The following is a 25,120-nucleotide window of genomic DNA, read 5'->3' on the forward strand; positions in this document are numbered from 1 at the left end:
CGTTCCGAGAACTTTCATTTCTGCACAAAAACAACACCATGGCAATTTTGCTGAAAACAATGTCAGTCCAAGTTAGTTCCATTCAAATCATGCAAATTAGAGTCCAAAACAAGGGCAAAAGAGTTTGGAAAAGTAGATACGATGGAGACGTATCAACGTATAGTCTGCCGTTGTCCTCGTCGAACTCCCACCTCAGCTAGGTATCCTCGGGAACGTGTGCCTCTGGGGTACTTGTACCTCTGGGTGGTTGTACTAAACTGTGAGCCACGAGGACTCAGCAATATCATGACCTTGGTATCGAGTCTAACTAAGTTAGGAGGTCTAACTTACGAGGAAGTGAAATAAGTTATGGTGGTCTACATAAGCCGGTCGAGATCTAAGAATGACCACTAAGAGATCCTAAACACCTACTTACGTCATTCATAACCCCGATGTGTTCTCGATCAGAGAAGGAACTCTAAAAGAAACAGTCACGGTTACGCACACAGTTGGCAGATTTCAGTTAAGTTACTTTAAGTTATCTAGAACCGGATGTTAACAAAATATCCATGTTTGCCAGATATCACGGGCACGGCTTTCTGAAAGATTTAACCCTGCAGGGGTGCTCCAACTAGTCCATCACAAATTACCACAGGCCGCATAGTAATCCTCGATCACGAAACTCGCGATCTCGTCGGATTCCTTAGAGGAAAACCTCAACTCTGAGAAGACCCAAAGTCTCACCGGAATCCCAATGCACAAGATATATCGCTAAGGTAAGATAAGTCCAGCAAGACCACCCGACGTGTCGACGAACCCGATAAGAGCCGTGCATCCCAGTCTCTGGACACGCCGGATAAGCGAAGCATACTGTGGCCTGATAGAAATCACCCGAGTTGCCCCGGGTTAGCCCCGCACGGTGCTCTAGTTTGGACCAGCACTCATGAGGAGCGTTGGACCGGGTTGTTGATTAAGTTCCTCAGGGTAGCTATTCCCTATGATTTTTATTATTAAGTTGTTAGCAGATTAACACCAAAGTTGGGTCTTGCCAAACAAGCCTTAACACTAAACGATTTACCAAGGGGGTACCCATAACAACCCCGAATGTGTTAGGAGCGCTCAACTATGGAATAAAACACCGGTAGCCAAAACTAAGGCGGCAACAGCGGAACAAATCACCCGGCAAAAGGCTAGGCCTTCTGCTATTTACCAAGTATATAGGTGCATTAATTAAATAGCATTTAAATAAGATGATATCAAATTCCCATGTTATCACATGGACCAGCTGACACCTGCAACTAGCAACGCTAATAAGAATGGTTGAGCAAGCCTAACTTAGCCAAACAATATTTGCTAGGAGGGGAGGTGTTTGGGGTTTCATGGCAATGTTTGATGGCCTATATATCATGTGGTAGGCAGCGGAGATATAACGATGGAAGCGAATCAACTAAGCATAACAAAGCTAGAAACGGTGTCAAGGTCACGATCATCTTGCATGTGATATCTTCGTAGTCTAATTGTTCCTGATCTTCCTGCACGAACTCACCGGACTCCTTGAACTCGTTTCTGGATCCAGTAGCTACCCAAAAGAAACAAACATCCAATCAACACCAGCAAGAGATTATGCAACAATCAAAATGATGCATGCATGCACAAACACTAAATATGCACAGAAACAAATCTACTCGGATAACCAAGTGCCACCTCATCACAAAGTGACACTTTTGCAGAACTGCTCAAATCTGGAATCCAGTGCCACCATTGGATTCCTGAGGTTTTTCTACCCCAGAACCATATATCATACTGCTATATATGCATGCATAAAACACCACAAAACAGTAAGGAAGATCTGCCCTGGATCATAAACTGCTCATGTCAAGAACAACGGTTGTTCTTGCATAGGCCAGATATGGCATATTCCTCTTCTGGAATATTCCTGATTTGGAAAAAATACCTCACAAACAATAAAAACAAACTACACACAATTAACAGGGGAGCCATTGGTCATAGACACCAGGGCCCCTAGTATGACATGTGGACCCTCGACCCACCTGTCACACCACGCACACAAACACACAGCTAAAAAATGGAAAAGGGGAAAATGGGCTTGGTGGGGGCCGAACCCAATACATGTGCCTCCACGCACACTCTGTTGCCGCTGAACTAGCAGTGGGTAGTCTGCACTAAGTAGGGCATTAAGCCGGTTAAACCTGCCATGCCCCTATGCACCACAATGCGCACAAGATAAAAAAGGGGGATTTGAGCACGCGCGGGGGGGGGGGGGGAATCGAACCCGCGACGCTGCGGTGCGATGCACGACTCGGTTGCTGCTGGGATAGCGTGGGCCTTCTGCTCTAACAAAGGCATCAAACACAATACACAGCCCACATGACGAGTATCACCGAAGGAAGAAAAATATGCAGAATTAAAAGGGCGCTTGGGCTACGAAGAACGAAAGGTCTTTGCGCGCACAACAAACCAGTCGGGCTACGAAAGGGGATCTGTCGTGAGGGGGGTTCTACTCTAGCTGATTACACCACAGGCGTCTCCCTGCTGGAGCAGGGGGACGCCGGTGATGACCTCGTCAGTGTAGTGCTCAGTTGGCACCGCACGCTCGACACTCCACACGAACACAACAGGAAGGAGGCTGCTGCTACTACCACTCCATGTTGCTGCTACGGCTGTTGCTGCTGCTGCTACTACCTTCCTGTGCAACTCCGGCAGGGCTTCGATCTCCTTCTCCGACACGGCCTACAGAGAGGGGAAACGGAGGAAGGCGGGGCTGCGGCTCACCGAGGAAGAATGAAGAAGAACCACGCGACGAGGAGGAAGCAGCACGACGAGCTGGAGCAGGAAGCTCATCGGGGAGAAGAGGAAGGAGCCGGCCGCTGCAAACGTCGAGGAAGGAGTCCCCTGCTCCCGATCTCCGCGAAAATGGAACCACGCTGGGCACCGCTTGCTCCTGGACCAAACGGGGAAGGAGGGGAAGCGATGCTACGCCAGCGTCGAGCTCGAGCCGGAGCTGTTTATGGCGACAGTTCCGCTCTGCTTGTCCCTGACGGTGCGAGATGGAAAGAGAGGGGGAGAAGAGAGAGGCTAGGGTTGGAGAGACACAACTGGTCTGCATATAGCCTCGGGGCACGAGCCAGGGCCGTATGATGGAGGGAGAAAGCGGATCAGCGGCTCTGTGTGGCGATGTACGAAGCTGACGATAGCGAGGAGGAAGAAGGGACGCGTACCTGGGCTGGCTGGGCCGAATCTATTGAACCTGGGCCTGGTTCTCCCTCTCTCTCTCTCTCTCTCTCTCTGGAACTCTTTTGCAAAAACAAATAAAACAGATTTAAAATAAACTGGTAGAGCGTGAGGGCCTTCTCACCGAGGCAAGAGGTAAACCGACTTAAGGGCGCCATGCAGCCTGACAACTTTTGGACGTGTTGTAGCTCTGTTGGGCCGGTGAGTTGTGATAATGCTCATATTTTGGCTGGATTGACCTCGATTCCTCTTTGCGACACGATGAATCCGAGGAGTTTGCCAGCTGGGACTCCGAAGACACATTTATCTATATTAAGTCGTATATCATTTGCACATAGATTGGCAAAGGTTTCCCTAAGGTCGTCTACCATCTGGCTGACATGTGTGGTCTTAACGACCACATCGTCCATGTATGCCTCCACAGTTTTCTCGATCTGTTTCCCCAAGCATGTCTGAATCATGCGCTGGTAAGTGGTGCCCCACGTTATTTAACCCAATCGACATTGTGTTGAAGCAGAATGGCCCGTAAGGTGTTATGAAGGCGGTTGGTGTTCAAAATATGCCCTAGAGGCAATAATAAATTGGTTATTATTATATTTCCCAGTTCATGATAATTGTCTATTGTTCATTCTATAATTGTATTAACCAGAAACCATAATACATGTGTGAATATATAGATCACAATGTGTTCCTAGTGAGCCTCTAGTTGACTAGCTCGTTGATCAATAGATGGTCATGGTTTCGTGATCATGGACATTGCATGTCATTATAACGGGATCACATCATTAGGGAATGACGTGATGGACAAGACCCAATCCTAAGCATAGCACTAGATTGTGTTGTTCGCCTGCTAAAGCTTTTCTAATGTCAAGTATCATTTTCTTAGACCATGAGATTGTGCAACTCCCGAATACCGTAGGAATGATTTGGGTGTATGAACCGTCACAACATAACCGGGTGATTATAAAGGTGCACTACGGGTATCTCCGAAAGTGTTTATTGTTGGGGATCGTCGCATGGGAAACAAAAAATTTCCTACGCGCACGAAGACCTATCATGGTGATGTCCATCTACGAGGGGGATTTCAGATCTACGTACCCTTGTAGATCGCACAGCAGAAGTGTTAATAAACGCGGTTGATGTAGTGGAACGTCCTCACGTCCCTTGATCCGCCCCGCGAACCATCCTGCGATCCGTCGGACGGCACCTCCGCGTTCAGCACACGTACAGCTCGACAATGATCTCGGCCTTCTTGATCCAGCAAGAGATACGGAGAGGTAGGTGAGTTCTCCGGCAGCGTGACGGTGCTCCGGAGGTTGGTGGTGATCTAATCTCAGAAGGGCTCTGCCCGAGCTCCGCAGAAACGCGATCTAGAGGAAAAACCGTGGAGGTATGTGGTCGGGCTATCGTGGCAAAACTTTTATCAAATCAGCCCTAAAACCTCCGTATATATAGGTGGGAGGGGAGGGGCCTTGCCCATAGCCCCAAGGGGTTCGGCCGAACCAAGGGGGGAAGTCCTCCCCTTCCAATCCTAGTCCAACTAGGATTGGAAGGTGGAGTCCTTCTCCACTTTCCCACTTCCCCTTTTTGTCTTTGATTTTTCTTTCTCCTGCGCATAGGGCTTCTTGGGCTGTCCCACCAGCCCATTAAGGGCTGGTGTGGCACCCCTAAGGCCTATGGGCTTCCTCCGGGTGGGCTTGCCCCCCCCCCCCCGGTGAACATCCGGAACCCATTCGTCATTCCCGGTACATTCCCGGTAACTCCGAAAACCTTCCGGTAATCAAATGAGGTCATCCTATATATCAATATTCGTCTCCGGACCATTCTGGAAACCCTCGTGATGTCTGTGATCTCATCCGGGACTCCGAACAACATTCGGTAACCAACCATATAACTCAAATACGCATAAAACAACGTCGAACCTTAAGTGTGCAGACCCTGCGGGTTCGAGAACTATGTAGACATGACCCGAGGGACTCCTCGGTCAATATCCAATAGCGGGACCTGGATGCCCATATTGGATCCTACATATTCTACGAAGATCTTATCGTTTGAACCTCAGTGCCAAGGATTCATATAATCCCGTATGTCATTCCCTTTGTCCTTCGGTATGTTACTTGCCTGAGATTCGATCGTCAGTATCTGCATACCTATTTCAATCTCGTTTACCGGCAAGTCTCTTTACTCGTTCCGTAATACAAGATCCCGCAACTTACACTAAGTCACATTGCTTGCAAGGCTTGTGTGTGATGTTGTATTACCGAGTGGGCCCCGAGATACCTCTCCGTCACACGGAGTGACAAATCCTAGTATTGATCCATACTAACTCAACGGACACCTTCGGAGATACCTGTAGAGCATATTTATAGCCACCCAGTTACGTTGTGACGTTTGATACACACAAAGTATTCCTTCGGTGACTGTGAGTTATATGATCTCATGGTCATAGGAATAAATACTTGACACGCAGAAAACAGTAGCAACAAAACGACACGATCAACATGCTACGTCTATTAGTTTGGGTCTAGTCCATCACATGATTCTCCTAATGATGTGATCCCGTTATCAAGTGAGAACACTTGCCTATGGTCAGGAAACCTTGACCATGTTTGATCAACGAGCTAGTCAACTAGAGGCTTACTAGGGACAGTGTTTTGTCTAAGTATCCACACAAGTATTGTGTTTCCAATCAATACAATTATAGCATGGATAATAAACGATTATCATGAACAAAGAAATATAATAATAACTACTTTATTATTGCCTCTAGGGCATATTTCCAACATTTATTGGGTTGTACGAATCGAGACTGGGATTTGTCACTTCGTGTGACGGAGAGGTGTCTCTGGCCCACTCGGTAATCCATCATCATATTGAGCTTAGTGTGACTAAGGAGTTAGCCACGGGATGATGTCTTACAAAACGAGTAAAGAAACTTGCTGGTAACGAGATTGAACAAGGTATGGGGATACCGAGGATCGAATCTTGGGCAAGTATCATACCGGTAGGCAAAGGGAATTGCATACAGGATTGATTGAATCCTTGACATCATGGTTCATCCGATGAGATCATCGTGAAACATGTGGGAACCAACATGGATATCCAGACCCCGCTGTTGGTTATTGACCGGAGAGGTGTCTCGGTCATGTCTGCATGTCTTCCGAACCCGTAGGGTCTACACACTTAAGGTTCGATGACGCTAGGGTTATAGGAAAATAGTGTACGTGGTTACCGAAGGTTGTTCAGAGTCCCGGATGTCATGAGGAGTTCCGGAATGGTCCGGCGGTAAAGGTTAATATATAGAAAGTGAGGATTTGGTCACCGGAATTGTTTCGGGCGACATCGGTAATGTACTAGGACCACCGGAAGGGTTCCGGGGGTCCACCGGCAAGGGCCACCAGCCCCAAAGTGCTCCATGGGCTAAGAGTGGGAGGGAACCAGCCCATATGTGGGCTGGTGCGCCTCCACAAGAGGCCCAAGGCGCAGCAAGGTGGAGAGGGGCAAACCCTAGGTGTGGGAGGCCAACTTGGGCCTCAAAGGCCCACCCTAGGGCGCTCCACCCCTTGTCCGCCGCCCTCCTTGGCCCCTAGGGCTTCCGCACCCTTTAGGGTGGGAAACCCTAAAGGGTGGGCACCTCCTCCCTCTCCTCCTATATATAGTGGAGGGTTTTGGCCTTTTGAGACACACAATTGATCTCTCCATGGCGCAGCCATACTCATCCTCCTCCTTGTCCTCCGTAGTAATTAGCGAAGCTCTGCTGGAGTACCACGTAGCTCCACCATGACCATGTCGTCGTGTTGCCAGAGCTCTCCCTCAACCTCTCCTCCATCCTTGCTGGATCAAGGCATTGGAGACGTCACCGGGCTGCACGTGTGTTGAACACGGAGGCGCCGACGTTCGGCACATAGATCGGAATCCACCGTGATCTGAATCGCTGCCAGTACGACTCCATCAACCGCGTTCTCGTAAGGCTTCCGCTTAGCGATCTTCAAAGGTATGAAGATGCTCTACAATCTCTCTCGTTGCTGGTTTCTCGATAGATAGATCCTTGCATGGCGTAGGATTTTTTTTGAAACTACTACGATTCCCAAAAATTGCAGCCTGATCGGATTCCTTATTTTTGATCTAATGGTATCCAGAGTAAGCGTCGAGGAAACACAGGGAGTCGTGTCCGGCTGTTGCATCGATAATTTGGTCTATTCGAGGTAACGAAAAAGGATCCTTAGGGTGGGCTTTGTTTTGGTCCTTGAAATCGACACATAGCCGCAAAGATTTGTCCTTCTTTGGTACTATAACCAGGTTTGCCAACCACTCGGGATGCTTAATGTCTCTTATGAACACGGCTTCCAGTAGCTTGGCAAGTTCTTCACCCATAGCTTGACGCTTTGGTACGGAAGATTGATGCAGAGCCTATTTGACAGGCTTGAAGCCTGCAATTATGTTCAGGTTGTGTTCCGCCAGCCCCCGAGGGATTCCTGGCATGACCGAGGGGTGTCAGGAAAATATGTCTGAATTTTCACGCAAGAAGGCGCGTAGTGCTTCGTCGATTGCAGGCTCCAGTTGGGCTCCGATAGACGCGGTCTTATTAGGGTCCTTTGGGTGTACGTGGAACTTGATGATCTTGTCTGCACGTTTGAAGGATGTGGACTTGGGACGCTTGCCGAGGATCACGTCGTCTTTGTCCACCACGACACGTAGCGACGTAAGTTCCTCTACGGCGAGGGTATCGTCTAGTACCTCCAAGGCTAGGGATGTCATTTTGTTTTCAGCTCGGAGGGATGTGTTGGGGTCACTGATCACCGTGATCACATTGTTTGGTCGTGACATTTTGAGCTTCCTGTAGCCGTAGTGCAGTATGGTCGGGATTCTTGTGAAGGCTTCTCGTCCCAACAGAGCGTGGTAACCACTGTGAAACAGAACGATATGAAAGAGGAGTTCTTCGGATCGGTAGTTCTCGGGTGTACCAAATACTATGTCGAGCGTTACTCGTCCGGTGCAGCGGGCCTCTCTGTAGGGGACAATACCTCAGAAGGTGGTTATGCTTAGCTCGATTCGAGATCGGTCGAACTGCATTTTTTCAAGTGTGTACTCGTACATGAGGATAAGGCTGCTGCCCCCGTCCATTAACACCTTGTTGAGTCTGAAGCCATCGACTATGGGGTTCAAGACTAGGGCGACACGTGTCCGTCGTGTGCTAGTCATCGACTCGTCGCCCTGGTCGAAATTAATGGGTGTGTTCAACCATGGGTTTGCCGCCACTACATGGTGGATTTGATGGAGCTCCCGAAAGGCTCTCTTTCTCTGATTCTGTGAGGTAAATGTTTTGTAGATCGTTAAGATCTATGTTTTGTTATCCACCGACACTCCTTACCGGCCCTCCGCGGGTTTTGCCTTGAGGATTCCTTCCCCGCTTTTCACGACCTGCCTGACGACCCAGCACGCTCGAAGGCTATGGGTCGAACTTGACTTAGGCGGGGCAGAGTGTGTGAGGCATGGATTGTCTAGTATTACGTCGAGGACCGACGTATCCCTTGTCCGTGTTTCCTTTGTTGGGTGCTCGGAGGTAATCAGTCCCATGAGTGGGGTGTGCATCTTGTCCGAGTTTGTCTGGTTTGCTCAGTAAGGCTAGAATCGTTGCACATTTGCTGTATTTGCCAAGTGCTTTCCAAGGCACAGTATTTGAGCACCATGCTTGACAGCTCGGCAAGGGTTTGAATCCAGCGATGCGAGAGGGCATTGACGATGCCCTCATCACGGCAATGATGCCGGAAGGCGCTGATAAGCTCTTGTTCGCTGCGGCCCTCTATCCTGTTGTTGAGGAGGAATCTAGCCCAAAAGTGGTGTACTAATTCCCCTGGTTGTTGCGTTACTTCACGTGGGTCTAATAAACCGAACTCTTTCGCTTTATGCTCGAGTTGGGTGGTGGCTAGGATAAAAAATTTGTTCTCGTGAATTGTGGGTTTTTGATCTCGGTGGCCGCGCCCCCGGCTGGGTCGCATACCGGATCAGCCACTAGCCCCAAAATATTGCTGGGGCAAGATAGATACTCTGGATTATCGGGTAAGTTTGGATGATTAGTGATCGAGATGTATACCATCCTTAACTTCGGTAGTTGGTGCGAGGAGCCCTTAAATGGGCACTCGAAAGTGTTGACCATATGCATGATGGGCGGGACATGAATTTCCCTGTCGTCGGGTCTGAGTCCGATTTGATTGTAGATCGTGGCTTGATTGTTCCCTTGGATCTCGTCGAGTAGTTCATGTAGTACCGGGGTTTCGGCAGAGCTCATACCGTTTGTGAGTTCGGGGTTAGCCCGTGTCACTAATGCCCCGGCGGCGCTCGTATTCGAATGAGAAGAGTTCGGATGTGTTGAACACGTCAGGCTCTAAAGCCGGATTGGGGGCAAAGGTCGTCCCGGTGGCGAGATCCATGGTTTCGAGGCCGAAGCATCGGGACCCGCTGGTTCCTTGAAAGGAGCTAAAAGCCTTGTTAACACAAGGTCTCTCTGGGGGTTAGTGGTGAACTCTAGGCTCCTGAACCTGACTTCCTCACCGGGGATAAAACTCTCGACCTGGCCAAGGTGGCCGGCCGGATTGGCATGCAGAACGATGCTTCCGAATGCGAAGATCTGTCCGGGGACGAAAATATCCTTGTTGCAGATCTCTTAGCTGATGACTAAGCGTGCCATCGATTCTTCCGGCGATCCAATCAGTGGAACTCTCAATGAAAGCATCAATGTCGGTGTCAAAACAGGCAGATCTCGGGTAGGGGGTCCCAAATTGTGGACCTTGGATCGATGGATTGCAGGAGAAAAAGGGAAGACAATATTTACCCAGGTTCGGGCCCTCTTGAGGAGGTAAAACCCTACGTCCTGCTTGATTATATAATTTATATTAATGTGGCTAATGATTACAGAGTTGATCTACCTCAAGATCGTATGAGCTAAACCCTAGATGAGTCAATCCACCTATACGCATGAGAACCTCTAGTTTATATAGACTCCACGGTTCCTAGGGTTACATAGTACGACCTCAACCGGGGACAGATGGCCAACCTAGTCTACCTTACTTGGATGTCACGCCAGTCTTCGGTGCTTTCCTCCTTAAATACGAGATGACCACACAATCTGGCCTCCAATTAATACGGCCCATTAGTTTGACCTCTTTTGAAGCGAGCCGACTACATGAGAACCCCTTAATCCCGGACTTCCTCATTCGCAACCTGTGAAATTTCCTTTTTAAGACTCCTTTCATCTAAACATTTTATATATTGAACTATCCATAAAATTTCAAAACCTTTATCATAGTTGAATTTGGCATGTCAAGACCTTTAAAACTAGATCTAGCATTGATAGGTTTTGAGAAAAAAATTAACAAAGAAACCAAAAATCATAAAAAGAACAAAAGCAAAAAAGCCCACCAACCGGAAAAAAAGAATAACACAAAACAGAAGAATAAACCCAAGCACGGTTATAATTTTTAACATTTTCTTCCTTTGTGAGAAGCTCGCAAAAGCAAATTTATGCTTTTACTAGACGTAAATCTGTACTTTCCGCACGAACAAATATATTTTTACGAGCAAAACTGTACTTCTTGTGGAAGCGAATTTGTACTTCAACGGTAAGCAAATTTGTACTTCTTTTGAAAGCATATAACTTTCTCCTTTTTAAGAGGCATAGTTACACTTCAAGGGAAAGCAAATCTGTGCTTCCACAAAAAGCAAGTGGTTCTCGTGGAAGCATTTTTCTTCCCTTTTCAATAAGCACGATTGCGCTTCTCACGGCAACAAATACACATTTTCTTATGGAAGCAAATTTTTTTGTTTTGCACATCTCTCTTTTGCATAAAAAAACTCAGAACCTATCGAGAAATTAAGAAAAATTGAAAAGCTCCTAAAAACATTTACATTTTGAAAGGGCACAAAGATTAAAATCCAAAAGAAGGTCAAGCACGCGACACATGATGGCGGCTCACCGTTTAACGTGCTCTTAGTCAAACGATGTTTACCCTTGCGGGAGCCCCTAAAAGGTTATCATTGATTAGTTGCTCTTCCATACGTGGAGCGGTAAGTTAGGCATATGCACACTCTTATTATTTTCTCTTTGTATGTGTTTAAGATTATTTCAAATACATAATTAACATTTTTATATTTATTTAAAGTGTTTTTTAAGAACGCCGATAACCACCACACGTATCGTGGGAGCAACATACGATCACATGTCATATGTTTATAGATTAGATCATGTCATCACATGCATGCATAAGTAACGAAACTGATGATGTCAGCATAAACCTTTCGTCTTTTCAGTTTTTAAATTGTTCTATCTCTTAACTAAAAAATTGATTGAAAAACCGTTTTTATCATTAAATTCGTCGCGACGAGATTTTTGAAACTAGATCTCATATTAATATGTTTCTACGATATTTTAGGGTTAAAAAATGTCATGTTTGTTGCACATAAATTGTCATTATGATTACATTGAAGTTGTCATGATATATTTCAACTAATTTTTCTTCTATGTTTAAAGTAAACTTTTACATGTTATAAAAAAGAAAATTAAGAAATTAAACTTGCCATGATGAATTAGTAAAATTTGTTATGATTCATGAAATAATTTTAACATGGTTTATATGTAAAAACGAAATATGTTGTCAATTACTTTAAAAATGCATGACCACTCGCTCAAATTTGAACCATAAACTAAAATTTTCATGATGAATTACTTAATTTGCCATTATACATACACTAAAATTTGCCATAGTTCATACAGTTTTTTTTCATGTTCAAAATACTAGAATTTCTATGGTCAAAATATTAAAATTTGCCATGATCTATAAAATCAATTTTCCATGATGAATTACAAAAACATGCCATGATCCATGAATTAAATTTTCCGTGGTTAATTACTAAAACTTGCCATGGGCAATTAATAAAAATGCAGTGAAATCTAGAAAAAAACTAGATGAAATATGTGGTGGCGGTTTTATTGTAAATACTATGGCAACTTCAGTGTAAATATGTGGCAATTTGTACCCAAAAATGATCATCAAAACATATCAATATGAGATCTAGTTTTGAAGATCTCGTCGTGACGGATTTAATGATAAAATCATATTTTTAATTGGATTTTTTATTTAAGAGTTAAAAAATTAAGTTCAAAACCCAAAAAGATTTTGCTTTTGTCATATGTTTGTTGTGACAAAATGAATGATTATGAAGGCGTATGGACCATGTTGCTTTGGATCATATGTGTGGACGTTATCATTTAGATACAATAATATACTATATCTTTAAAACATTTCTGAATCAGATTTGCTATTTCACATCTAAGTGTGAGATAACTATCTCACATCTAAGTCCAAAGCCTTTGGATCTAGTCTATTTTTAAGATTCATGCAAATGTATTTTTCTTGCTATTCCTCCGCACGACAGCCAGGTAGATGTTAGATGGGGTCAGCCCTTGTTCGTTTGTTTTCGCGAATGTGGTGCATGCAAATGTCTTGGAGCTGGCTCACGACTGTCTTTTTTTATTTATTTTCTTTCTTTTTCATTTGTCTGTTTCAAATTCGTGAAAAAGATTTTCATATTTTTTTAGCTTTTTAGTTTTTAGTTTTTTCTTTTTTAATTCATGACGTTTTCTCATCACTATCTTTGACTCATAATTGGGTTTAGTTTTTTTTATCTAAGTTGCAAGTCCACTCTCAACTTATAACTCACGTCTATTTTTTTGTTTAGTTGCAAGTTCATCCTCGCCTCGCAACTGAGATCCAATATTTTTTGTTTCAGTTGCAAGTTCATCCTCGACTCGCAACTCAAGCCTAATCCATTTTTGTCTCACTTGCAAGTCCATCCTCAACTCGCAACTCGGGGTCCGACCTTTTTCCCGAGTTGCGAGTCCACACTCGTAACTGGTGCCCGAGCTATCTTTTTAGCTGCAAGTTCATACCCGACTCACAAGTAGGGCTCGACCTTCTTTTTCTACGAATTGTAATCACACCTCAACTCGCAGTTGGGGCTCAGGCCTTATTTTTGTCTTAGTTGTAAGTTCGTCCTTGACTCGCATATATGGTCCAATACTTTTATTGTCCTACTTGCAAATCCATCTCCGACTCACAACTGGAACGAAACCTTCTCCCCTAGTTGCAACTCCATCCTCGATTTGCAACTGGCCCCCGAGAATATTTTTGTCCTAATTGCATGTCCACCCTCGACGCGCAACTTCGACCTGACCTTTTTTGTTCCAGTAGCAAGTTCATCCTTGACTCGTAAGTAGGGTTCGACATTTCTTTATATCGTAGTTGCAATCTCACTATCAACTCATAACTAGGGCCCGATCAATTTTTTTGTCCTAGTTGCAATCCCACCCGAGTCACAACTAGAACTCGAACTTTTACTTTAAATTTTTAACTTTTTCTTTAATTTCTAAAAAATGTTTTAAATTGACGATTTTCTATAAATATTATGTTTTTGTTAATTTTTTTGGTTGCCTTTTGGTTATCACTAGTTTTTCTTTTCTTTCGCTTATTTTTTTATTATCTTTGTTTCTTTCTTGGTTTTCTTTGTCTCTCTCTTGGGTTTTTACTACTTCCATTTTTTGTATTGGTTCCTTTGTTTTTTAAAATACAGAAAAGTATTAAAAGAAAAAAGCTAAAAGAAATCCAGGAGAAAAAAACTAAACCAAAAAAGAGAAAAAAAATATACAAAACAACTCATACGACATACACTAGTTTATAAGGATTAGCGAGCGAGCGTGAGAGGCGCGCTGGGCCTGGCCCATGAGAACATTGCTTAGCGATCACAACAAGCGTTGTACATCAGGGTTCATAAAAAGAGACAAGGTTCCAAGGACAACAGACAAAAGGATAATAATAATAAACAATATAAAGAAAATAAACCCAGATATATGGCCTCAGTGTAGATGTAAGATAGACAGACCACTTCTGAATATAAACAAAATTGAAAAGAAGAAGAAGCAAAGAACGGAAAAGGAAAGCCCCTACGCGGCCGTTGCAACGAGCCCATCTACAACCCAGCCCTCGGTATCACCGGGCCACGCAGGCCACAGGATGGTTCATTATGCCGCTTCCACCGTCGCGTCCGTCCAGCACGAGCGGAGCAACCGAGGCATCAAATCCAGAACGCGCCGAGCGCTACCGTCGGATCCGTGCTCCAGGCCGCGCACAATGCCGGATGGCGCCTGGACGAGGGACCCGACCAAGGGCCCCGGCGGTGCTCCTGCACTAGACGCCGCTGACGCGTTTCATCGCCCCCATCCGTATCCCAGCGCCCCGTGACCGTTCCAATCCCACGCTCCTCCACTGCTCCCCCCTTCGCCCTTGCCCTCGCCCTTGGTCGCCTCATCCTTGCTCCGGATTGCAGCGCGGCGGCGCGGCGCACTTCCTAGTTCCTACCAGGTCAAGGTCAGTCACTCCTCTGCTATGCTCTCCTCATCCCATCTTCCCAAATCCGGCGTCAGATAAGTGGTGCCCAAATGCAATGGTAAACCCCTACTACTGTTCAATGTTCATCACTGGCCTCGCCTCTGTAGACTCTAGTGCGATGCGAATGTGCAATCCAGGGAACCCCGATGCGAATGTGTAGATTAGTTCAGGATCCTATATAGGCTGGACAAATCCGATAGGTACTTGCGACTTCTGACCATATCTGTCGAATTATATGGGTCCAAGCCCAGCTGTCCAACCCCAACCCCAAATCTAATACTCCCTCCGTCCCATAATTCTTGTTTTGTTGAGAAATGAATGTACCCAAAAACTAAAATATGACTTGATACATTCATATATAGACAAATTTAAAACAAGAATTTTGTGACGGAGGAAGTAAGTATCACTTAACATTACTTTCTGTTTTGACATCAGCGTTCATCAGTATATAAAGTATGGCTTAGCTTCAGTGCCCAAACCACAAAGAAGCACAGCCTTATCTGCAGATATGTAAAGCATCGGGCTTAGCACGCACAGCATCCTGTCAAAGATGCCGCGCTTACTCTTATCGGCATTACTTATGTCGTAAGGGTTTCAGCTTACTCTGAAAGACCTTTGTGGTGAAAAGGAACTCTAAAAGGGCTCGTATCGCATCCTACTATATCACGCGGGTAATTCAAGTGGGGATGACAAAGATCCACATGGAGTTTCCCACATAAATGGAAAAGCTGATTCACTAGGATGGACTCGATATGTGTCGTGCACTTTGCAATCTCATCCACATCCCAATCCCCAATACTAGTTGCGAAAAACTATTGGCTGGAGTTGGATATCTTTTATTTATCGGGCGCTTGACTGTAATAGCATTGCTTGTACTTTCAGGAGGTATAGGCCAATGGTTTTATTGTCCATTGTGAGATATTAAAAAAAATTGATCCGCGGTGATCAACTAGCTTCTAATGTCTACGTTTTGTGGCCCATTTGGGACGTTCTTCTCCCTTTTTCGTCAGAAAGGTGTCATGGGGAAGAGTTATAATGCTTTGTTAGAAATGGAGATGCCCGGCTTCCGTGATGAGACGGCATCCTTGTTCTTTCCTAATTGCTACTTCCTCCGTCCTATAATACAAGAGCGTTTTTGACACTAGTGTAGTGTCAAAAGCACTCTTAGAAGGGAGTACCTGCTAAGATTGGTAGTACGTAGTTGTGAAGCTTTACTTCATCTTAGTGCTCGCTTTCAGACCTATTTTCTAGCCAGACATACAAACTTGGTTGCTTGGTCACATCCTATAGCTCAATCAACACCATACTTACTAAATAATTCCGCTGCCTTGTATAGTATGCTAAGTACAGTACCTTTTTAAAATGGTCCTACTAAAGCATAATTTTGGGACAGACTTAATTAAAGTCTTCATTTTTAAAGTAGTGTAAAAACCAATTTATTAAGCAATAAGCACCCTTGTTAAGTCTTATTGCACCTGCAAATGAAAATTCTGGGGCCAAATATTTGGGCATGCAAATCTTTTCTTCTTCTTCTTTCTGTGATGCCTGTTGTTACAGCATCTCCTCTCTTGGTTCTGATTAGAAATTATTCTGGGGCCATTTTTACAGAACACAAGCATCCGAGATGGCAACTACATTCACCGCACCAATTCTCTGCAACTTGAGAGCGAACCCACGCCTGAATCACAGCACCAGACAACAGCCACTGCACTTGCACCTGAGCTCGGCGAGAATGGCGCCCACGCTCACAGGCTCAAGGGCCCGAAACGACTTCCGGGCGGCGGCGGCCGTGTACAAGGTGAAGCTGATCGGGCCGGAGGGGAAGGAGAGCGTGATCGAGGTGCCGGAGGACAGCTACATCCTGGACGCGGCCGAGGAGGCCGGCGTGGAGCTGCCCTACTCGTGCCGCGCCGGCGCGTGCTCCACCTGCGCCGGCAAGGTCCTGGAGGGCGGCGTGGACCAGTCGGACCAGTCGTTCCTCGACGACGCGCAGGTCGGCGCCGGCTACGCGCTCACCTGCGTCGCTTACCCCACCTCCGACCTCGTCATCGAGACGCACAAGGAGTCCGACCTATACTAGCAGCAGCAGCAGCAGCAAAGTCAATTCGCCTGGCTAGCAGCACTAGTTTCGTTCGATCTTTGACGATGCTGTGATGTGTGATCCGATCTGCCTGGCTGCATATGTAGCTGTCGCTGAATCCTAGCTAAATTTTATTCTCTCTTCATCGCCGTCTACCTTAACCTGAGCAAGTGCATTTATTTTTTTGTCCTTGTCTCTACGTTCTCATGTGCATGTCTCGGAATCTGTCGAGCCCATCTCGACGTCGACGGCCGTGGGTGTTGCCGTGGCGCGTCAATCGGTTTCAGGTTCGCCGCCGCTCTCGCCCCGTCCATGAACAAAAACGGATGAATATCCCCCAGAGCGTTGTGCCGCGCGCATTGCATTCTTTTTGTTACCGCGGCAGCAACATCCCATTATCTCGATGCTTTGGTGCACAAAGGGGTGTCGCTTGACTCGGGGGTAAAGTAAGTATACATACGTAACATAGCACCACCGCCACCAAGACATGGATCTCTTTTTTGCAACTCAGGAAGACATATGGATCTCGACAGCGCGAGGAGATGCCCAAGAGATGGGGTTTTGCGCTTTTTCCAAACTCCGAATTTGATGCGATCTTTGCCGGTATATGTTGGTTGGTCTGGTGTATAAAAATTCAAAAGACCTTTCGCAAATTGGTGCGAGGAAAAGAGGTGGTGCGTTAGGGTCGGCGTGTCCAGAACTGATTCGCGCGTACCCGTACTGGATATCCCATCGGCGTTAGGTGCGGCAGCGGCACTGTGGCCGAGCAAGCGACTGGGTGTCTGGCTGTCCCAGGGTCATGGGGGAGCGGCAGCGCAGACAAAAGTTGAGGAAACAAAAGACGACGAAGTGAACTGGCTCAAGGACGATTTGTAGCGTAAAGATGCCGAAACAAAGGCGGCAAATGGAAGGAAAAAGGAATCGCCGATCACGATGTTGCTCTTGCTCGCATGCCATGCATGTTAGCGTATCGAATTATTGTTGTCCCGAAGGAATCATAGGATCCTGGGTCGTGGGTCTGAGCTAATGCGCCGAATTGCACAGCCTCGCGCGGCGCCTGTGGGCCGTCGTGTTAACGGAAACAAGATTGGAGGTTCTGCTGAAGGAATCGCTACGACTGTGTGTGGCAATGTCGCAGGTGGCCCGTGACCGGAATGCGGCGAGGCACACGGCGGGCGGGCGGGCCCGGTCCACGTGCCGCCGAGTCGGAGCGGCGTCACGCGCAGCGGTGTCGCGCGCACCCAGCCGGATCGCGTCGACGGCCACCGCCCCCATCACCGCGCACCGACGCATTCCCGTGGTCCAACCTCCGTCGACTAAACCAACCAGCCTTGCTTCCCGTTTGGGAGAAACCGTCCATCCTCGGGCGTCCAGTACAAAATGCATGCATGTACTCCTTTGTGTGTGGCCTTCAACCTGCAGCGTGGTTCGTGCCGCGGGCGTCTTCTATTTTCGTCCGAGGAAGCTCCCATCTCACCAGCCGGAGAGGCACGGAATGACGGGGGAGGAATGCGGGTACCAACTCAACTAACCTGAGGGCGCACGCGTCGGATCCCGTCCCGAACATGGAATGGTCGGCGCGGCGGAGATGCCTGCAGCTGCAGGTCGACACGCGTCGACGGCGCACATGCACATGGACCGGCCGACCCACGCGCGCACTCGTTTCCGTTTCAAGCCCTTCCCGCCGGGCTCTGCCTCCCTCCTCGCGCCTTCCTGCATACTACAAAACCCCAGGCAAGCACACGCGACGCGGCCTAGCAAACGGCTGTAACTGTCGTCGCTCGTCACCGTGCCCGCCCCTTGATAAATATCCTCAAACACCACCCCAAGCCCAAAAAAACGCAGGGCAGCCAGCGGCAGGCACACTCCGTCCACACAACACACGCGAGCGAGCGAGCGAGCGTCCCAAGGTCAAGCATTCCCCCGGGCCCGGTGCCTGGCCAGAATTGGAGCTTGAAACTAGGCAGCGTCCACGCTCGTCCGGTAATCCGGCCATGGCCGTGGCGGAGCCGTCGAGAACAGGGTCGCCGCCTCGCTTCCTCCTCCTCGTCTTCGTCCTCCTTCTCACGGCCACAGGTGAGCGCCGTGCAACTTTGTGACTATCCGCGCGTATTATTCACACTCCGCTGTTGCACATCCAGGACGTCTGTCAGTACAGACTACAACAGAGGGTTTTGAGGGGCATTAGTATTACTGAGGGCTGAATTAGAGATTGTATGAACTCGGGTACATGATCATCGCATGAAGCTCCAAAGGGCCTTAGAATCGATTGGTGGCTGACCGACCCCGTAGAGCTTAACAGGTTTTGATTTGGGCTCACACTCAAAGAACACGATCGTTTATTCTCCTCGTAAATGCCTTGCACGCCATTGTTGCTGCACTGTAGTGTTTGCCTGTGCTTTCTGAATTTCCATTGTCATCTGTCAAACTTATTACACCACATCATTTTTTTTTTTGCGGAAGATTATATTACACCACATCATTGACCATGGAGTGAGGCGGTCTTTTCATTTATTGTTTTCCTCTGGACAGAGTTTCTGCCTGGTCGATATCTGATACGTTAATCTTATTTTAATTCATCTCCGAAGGCAATCTTTGCTCTCTTGTTTAGTCCCACAAAGTTTTCTCAAGCTCCCCAATGTAAAATTCAATCTTGGCTTGGTCAATGTAAAAAGTTTTTTTTGTGTGTGTGCGCATCTAGGCTACCTGATTACCCTTAAGTAACAGCATGAGCATGACATGACGATCTAGCTATTGATAGTGGTTGTTAGGTGTACTTGCGGAGATTATCTTATCTCGACTACGTTTTAAACGAATATCCTAGCGAGGGCTCACATGGTCCCTCAAGGTGCTCCATGGCGTAAGGAAGGCTGCCCACTATACCACTAGCAGCATCTCCCAAATCCCAATACCAAATCCGAGCCATTCCGGCATTATTTTTCCTTTGCCTTTCTTCCCGAATTGACGTGGATCCGATCTGGTGCTGAGCTGCGATGACTTTCCCCGTAAAGTATGTCCGAAAGGGTGGCCAAGTGGCTTGCTGGTTACACTTCTTAGGCCCTGTTTGGAACCATAATAGATTATGATAATCTGGATTATGAACATAGATTATATAATCTGGTTTATAAAAATAATCCAGATGAGCATGTTTGGAGGCCAGATTATATAAACTATAAACCAGCTTTTAAATTGTACAATGACATGTTTGCCCTCTGTTCACAAGGAAAAATAGGAAAGTGGCGGTGGCACTGCGTAATTCTCTTGAAGTTTACGAGGGTAAGACCTCATTTGTAATCCATAATCTCATTTTAGCTGGGTAGAGCAGATTATGAGATTATAATAATATGCTCATCTAGTTTATAAAATCTACAATATAAACTGTCCTGTTTGTAAATACAATAGATTATAAAAACCAGATTATATAATCTGGGTGGTTCCAAACAGAGCCTACGCCAGCACTTTTGGATCGCTTGTGGCCACTGTATGACTGGAACAAAATGAAACATTTTAGACTAGCTAAAAGGTGGTTGACAACGTACGTGGTCTTTATATTTACTTGATTCTTGGTAGGATGCCCCAATCACGTGCTCACATGTGGACCCGAGCCTTCACTGTATTGTGTAATTAAACAAGTACTTCCTTTGCTCCTAAATATAAGTTATTTTGAAGATTTTAATATAAATTACATAAAAAAAAGATGAGTGAATCTATACTTTAAAATACACTAGATACATCCATATATAATTCATGCTAAAATCTCTTAGAATGTCTTAGAAACGGAGGGAGTAATTACTATTCCCTCTGTTCCTAAATATAAGTCTTTTTAAAGATTTCACTAGGAAAATACATACAAAACAAAATAAATAAATCTACGTTTTAAAATATGTCTATATACATCCGTATATAGTTATTTAATAAAAAAATTAGAAAAACTTATATTTAGGAACAGATGGAGTACCATGTGTGCAGAGATGCATGCAGCTTAGATTGTTTGTTCATTTTATTTTAAACCTCCGAGGATGTATCTGAAGAGTTCTTTTCGATGAAATTGATTGATTTTTCGTAGTATGATCCAAGCGACCATACTCAAATTTATCACGATCTGCAATTAGTCATGAATATAGTGAACATTGTCCTCAATATCTCCAGTTAGTAATCTTCCCGTTTTGCGTATGAGTGAAATGCAGTTTCTGTCGGTGTGAACTTGATGTTGATGCATGCATGCATGCATTGCAGTTGCAGATGGTGGTTTTCTGACTTGTTACAATCGCAGCAGACGAGGCGGTGGCAGCCGGAGGCCTATCGATCGGGATCAACTACGGGCAGATCGCGGACAACCTCCCTTCGCCATCCCGCGTGTCGATGCTCCTCCGGTCGATGCAGGTGAGCAAGGTGAAGCTCTACGACGCCGACCAGAACGTTCTGAGCGCGTTCCTGGACACGGGCGTGGAGTTCGTCATCGGCATCGGGAACGAGAACGTGTCGGCGATGGTGGACCCGGCGGCGGCGCGGGCGTGGGTCCAGCAGCACGTCCGGCCGTACCTCCCGAGCACGCGCATCACCTGCATCACCGTCGGCAACGAGGTGTTCAAGGGCAACGACACCGCCCTCAAGGACAGCCTCCTGCCGGCGATGAAGTCCGTGTACCAGGCGCTGGGCGCGCTGGGCCTGCAGGGGCAGGTGAACGTCACCACGGCGCACTCCCTGGACATCATGGGCAGCTCCTACCCTCCGTCCGCCGGCGCGTTCCGGCCGGACGTCGTCCCGTACATCCAGCCGCTCCTCGACTTTTTGTCGGCGGCGAGGTCCCCGTTCCTCATCAACTGCTACCCGTACTTCGCCTACAAGGACGACCCCGACGGCGTGCCGCTGGAGTACGTGCTCTTCCAGCCCAACGCCGGGGTGACGGACCCGGCCACGGGGCTCAACTACGACAACATGCTGTACGCGCAGGTGGACTCGGTGTACGCCGCGGTGCAGGCGCTGGGCCACACCGACGTGGACGTGAAGATCTCCGAGACCGGGTGGCCGTCCAGGGGCGACCCCGACGAGGCGGGCGCCACGCCGCAGTACGCCGGGATCTACATCGGGAACCTGCTGCGGAGGATAGAGATGAAGCAAGGGACGCCGCTGAGGCCGGCGGTGCCCATCGATGTCTACGTCTTCGCGCTCTTCAACGAGAACCTCAAGCCCGGCCCGGCCTCCGAGCGGAACTACGGGCTGTTCTACCCCGACGGCACGCCCGTCTACAATGTCGGCCTGCGCGGCTACCTCCCGCCCATGGATGAGTCGGACGCCACGCGCACGGTAAGGCCCTTCATTCAGGCATCGTCTTGTTCAGATTCGGCAAATTCGTTAAGAACTTTCTGAATGTCGATCATACGTCCTCCAAGAATATTTTGGCGTCCTGTTTATGACCTATGAGACATTGAGACGGCACTGTGGTCTTTTACATTTCTACTTTGTGTGAGGCCTGAATCTGACGTGCTGACAAATGGCCCTCTGTCTTCTGCAGGCGATTCAATTGTTTGCCCTCATCGCCTTGGCATCTGTCATCACCCTCGTCTTATCCTGAGAGTATATACTGTTCACTACTGCAGTAGAGCGAGCGAAGACATTGAGCCTGAACATCTTTTGCTGCTAGAGAGGGATTTCATCGGCACATCAGAAGGTGAGAAAGCTGGCTGAAAAACCTGAGCATCTTTTGGGAATTGATTGCTTGTGCGTAACATTTGCTGCTTCTTTTCACCCAAGCAACGCGTTTCGCTAGAAAAGCTAACCGATGTGCTTTGTTTCTGCAGAATGCTTGTCACCATCAGAAACGCACAGCTAGCCCTGGCAGATCACCCTTGTCATTTCGGCAGCCTCCACGAGCTGTAGCTGCTAACTCCATACATATCGAGAATGAAGTTCAACTAACTGCTTGGGCGTGATAGATTGCCAATATTTGTACAAATTAACAACAATCATTTGATAGGATTCCTCTTGATTCATTCTGGAGATATCTTCTCTATATATGAAACTTCATAGTATGTGTACATAGGACAGAAATATTCAGGACAAGGATGCCAATTTGTCACGTGTACTGTTCTTCTCGTCGTCCTTCTTCAATGCATCTCCTAAGGCGTGTTTGGTTACATTGACAATCGAGTCTGGCCCAGCTAGCGTGGCTCTAGTGAGCCGGTTTGAAGGATGTAGGCAAAAAGACCCCACATGCACATAGTTTGATTGCCTGCATGTACCTTAATTGCACGAGACAATCATTTTTGACCCGGCGTTTGGTTGCCCACATTGCATTAGGTGGACATATGACATGGTGTTTGGTTGCAACCTTCATAAATTGTTGTCATCATTTCTAACTAGTAGTGAGCTTACCGCACACAATCTGAACATGTAGTGCCAGCTAGTTAAACAAAGGGCTAATTATCTTTTTGCCCTTAGTGGTGTCCATGTGCTCAGTTTTACTCTCAGTTGAGAATCGTCCTCAGTTTTGCCCCTACACTGTGCGCAACTACTATGACGAGGTCAAACAGGCAGTTTTGAGTCCATTCCGTCTATTGGCGTTAGTGGTAGTGGATCCAGAGCTTACACGTGGGACTGCATGGACGTGGGTCCGGAGCTTACATGTGGGGCCATGCAACAACGTCCCCAAATCAATCCTATTGTTCTAACCGGGCCACTTGACGCCACTCTGTCCCGTCGCCGCCCGCCCGCCACCTTTCTCATAAATATTAATAGCACTATCATTTCGGAAATAAGTAGATCAGGACAAGCCGTTCGTTTGGATTGGGGTTGGATTGTGCACCAGACAATCTTTCATCCACTAGAAAATAATTGAAGCAAAAGCTTGTTCTCCATTATATCAGACAATAAAAAAGATGGTCATGATTAAAGTGCATGATTTCCTATGTTGGTAGAACATTAGCGGTTATAATGAACAATTTGAAGTGTCATACCAATCAGAAAAGTAGGTAAAAAAAGGTATATGGTTTCGAAGTTTTAGTGTTTGAGCGGTGACGTGGCTCAACCCGGATCATCTAATTTGGGACCTAATATCAAATCCAGGCTGTTAAATTCAAGATCAACAGTTCTTATCGCTTTCTGGTTTGTAGTGTTATTTTATGAGAGATGTAGAATGATGTTGTACCTATGTTAGAACTATGTTTGAATGATGTTGGACCTATGTTAGAACTTCAAATATGACATGCTATTTGGATGTTGCAATTCTTTTGAAACTTTGGCAGGGTAAACTCACATTCATGAAAAATGTGCTAAAAAAGATCTCCATAGGTAGGGTAAACGACCTCATTTCTAAGCAAGGTTTTTTCAACCTTGTCTAAATGAGCAAATTAACTTTACAACACATATATTCTATATATACACACTATGTGCGCTGGTTTTCTTTTTTCTTGATTTTTTATGAATTTGTTTTGCTCATTTGAATTATGGTCAAACCTAACTTTGACCAAGATTTAAAGAAGTCGAAAACATCAAAATGAAAAACTAACCCTCGATCCTTCTTAGTCACTCCAAAATGAAGGTGTGGTGAGGTTTTTGAAAATTTCATGTTCCAAACCTCAAACTACTTCTCTTCACTTCATACATCATTTTTTTCCTTTGAATGTATGTAGACCTTGTTTATCAACTTAAATTGCTAGTATATGACATAAGAAGACTATGTGCACTGGTTTTTCATTTTTTAGTTTTTTTTTGAATTTTTTATGCCCATTTGAATTTTGATCAAACCTAACTTTGACCAACATTTAAACAAGTCTAAGACATGAAAATGAAAAACTAACCCTCGATCCTTCTTAGTCACTCCAAAATGAAGCTGTGGTGAGGTTTTTGAAAAATTCATGTTTCAAACCCCAAACCACTTCTCTTCACTTCATACATCAAAAGTTTTCATTTGAATGTATGTAGACCTTGTTTATCAACTTAAATTTCTAGTATATGACATAAGAAGACTATGTGCGCTGGTTTTTCATTTTTCTGATTTTTTTTGATTTTTTTTGTGTCCATTTGAATTCTGATCAAACCTAACTTTGACCAACATTTAAACAAGTCTAAAACATGAAAATGAAAAACTAACCCTCGATCCTTCTTAGTCACTCCAAAATGAAGGTGTGGTGAGGTTTTTGAAAATTTCATGTTTCAAACCCCAAACCACTTCTCTTCACTTCATACATTAAAGTTTTCCATTTGAATGTATGTAGACCTTTTTTATCAACTTAAATTGCTAGTATATGACATAAGAAGACTATGTGCACTGTTTTTTTTTCATTTTTCTGATTTTTTTTGAATTTTTATGCCAATTTGAATTCTGGTCAAACCTAACTTTGACCAACATTTAAACAAGTCTAAAACA

The 25,120-nt window shown here is 46.0% G+C and overlaps 2 protein-coding genes across 5 annotated transcripts; both read left to right on the forward strand.

Annotated features, from left to right (window-relative positions):
- Positions 1 to 14,440: 14,440 nt before the first annotated feature.
- Positions 14,441 to 16,937, forward strand: LOC123430255 (ferredoxin-1-like). The gene is made up of 2 exons (XM_045114130.1): positions 14,441 to 14,651; positions 16,281 to 16,937. Exon 2 carries the CDS (start codon positions 16,297 to 16,299, stop codon positions 16,750 to 16,752), a length of 456 nt encoding a protein of 151 aa, XP_044970065.1. The 5' UTR covers positions 14,441 to 14,651; positions 16,281 to 16,296; the 3' UTR covers positions 16,753 to 16,937.
- Positions 16,938 to 18,497: 1,560 nt separating this feature from the next.
- On the forward strand, positions 18,498 to 22,847 carry LOC123426660 (glucan endo-1,3-beta-glucosidase 14-like). 4 transcript variants are annotated; one of them, XM_045110528.1, is made up of 5 exons: positions 18,760 to 18,828; positions 19,976 to 20,028; positions 21,029 to 22,059; positions 22,268 to 22,423; positions 22,554 to 22,847. In XM_045110528.1, exons 3-4 carry the CDS (start codon positions 21,115 to 21,117, stop codon positions 22,325 to 22,327), a joined length of 1,005 nt encoding a protein of 334 aa, XP_044966463.1. In that variant the 5' UTR covers positions 18,760 to 18,828; positions 19,976 to 20,028; positions 21,029 to 21,114; the 3' UTR covers positions 22,328 to 22,423; positions 22,554 to 22,847. The 4 variants fall into 4 exon arrangements, with proteins under 4 accessions (XP_044966460.1, XP_044966461.1, XP_044966462.1 ...); XM_045110525.1 differs by lacking the exon at positions 19,976 to 20,028 and having other exon boundaries at positions 18,498 to 18,828; positions 21,026 to 22,059; XM_045110526.1 differs by lacking the exon at positions 19,976 to 20,028 and having other exon boundaries at positions 18,498 to 18,828.
- The last annotated feature ends 2,273 nt before the right edge of the window (positions 22,848 to 25,120 follow it).

Source organism: Hordeum vulgare, chromosome 2H (assembly GCF_904849725.1).
Source record: "Hordeum vulgare subsp. vulgare chromosome 2H, MorexV3_pseudomolecules_assembly, whole genome shotgun sequence".
NCBI classification, from domain to species: Eukaryota; Viridiplantae; Streptophyta; class Magnoliopsida; order Poales; family Poaceae; genus Hordeum; species Hordeum vulgare.

Coding starts and splice junctions, on each gene's coding strand:
- LOC123430255 (XM_045114130.1), top strand. CDS start 16,297: ATGGCAACTACATTCACCGCACCAATTCTCTGCAACTTGAGAGCGAAC.
- LOC123426660 (XM_045110525.1), top strand. CDS start 18,747: ATGGCCGTGGCGGAGCCGTCGAGAACAGGGTCGCCGCCTCGCTTCCTC. Junction 18,829..21,025: donor CCTCCTTCTCACGGCCACAG/GTGAGCGCCGTG, acceptor TTACAATCGCAG/CAGACGAGGCGGTGGCAGCC. Junction 22,060..22,267: donor AGTCGGACGCCACGCGCACG/GTAAGGCCCTTC, acceptor TGTCTTCTGCAG/GCGATTCAATTGTTTGCCCT.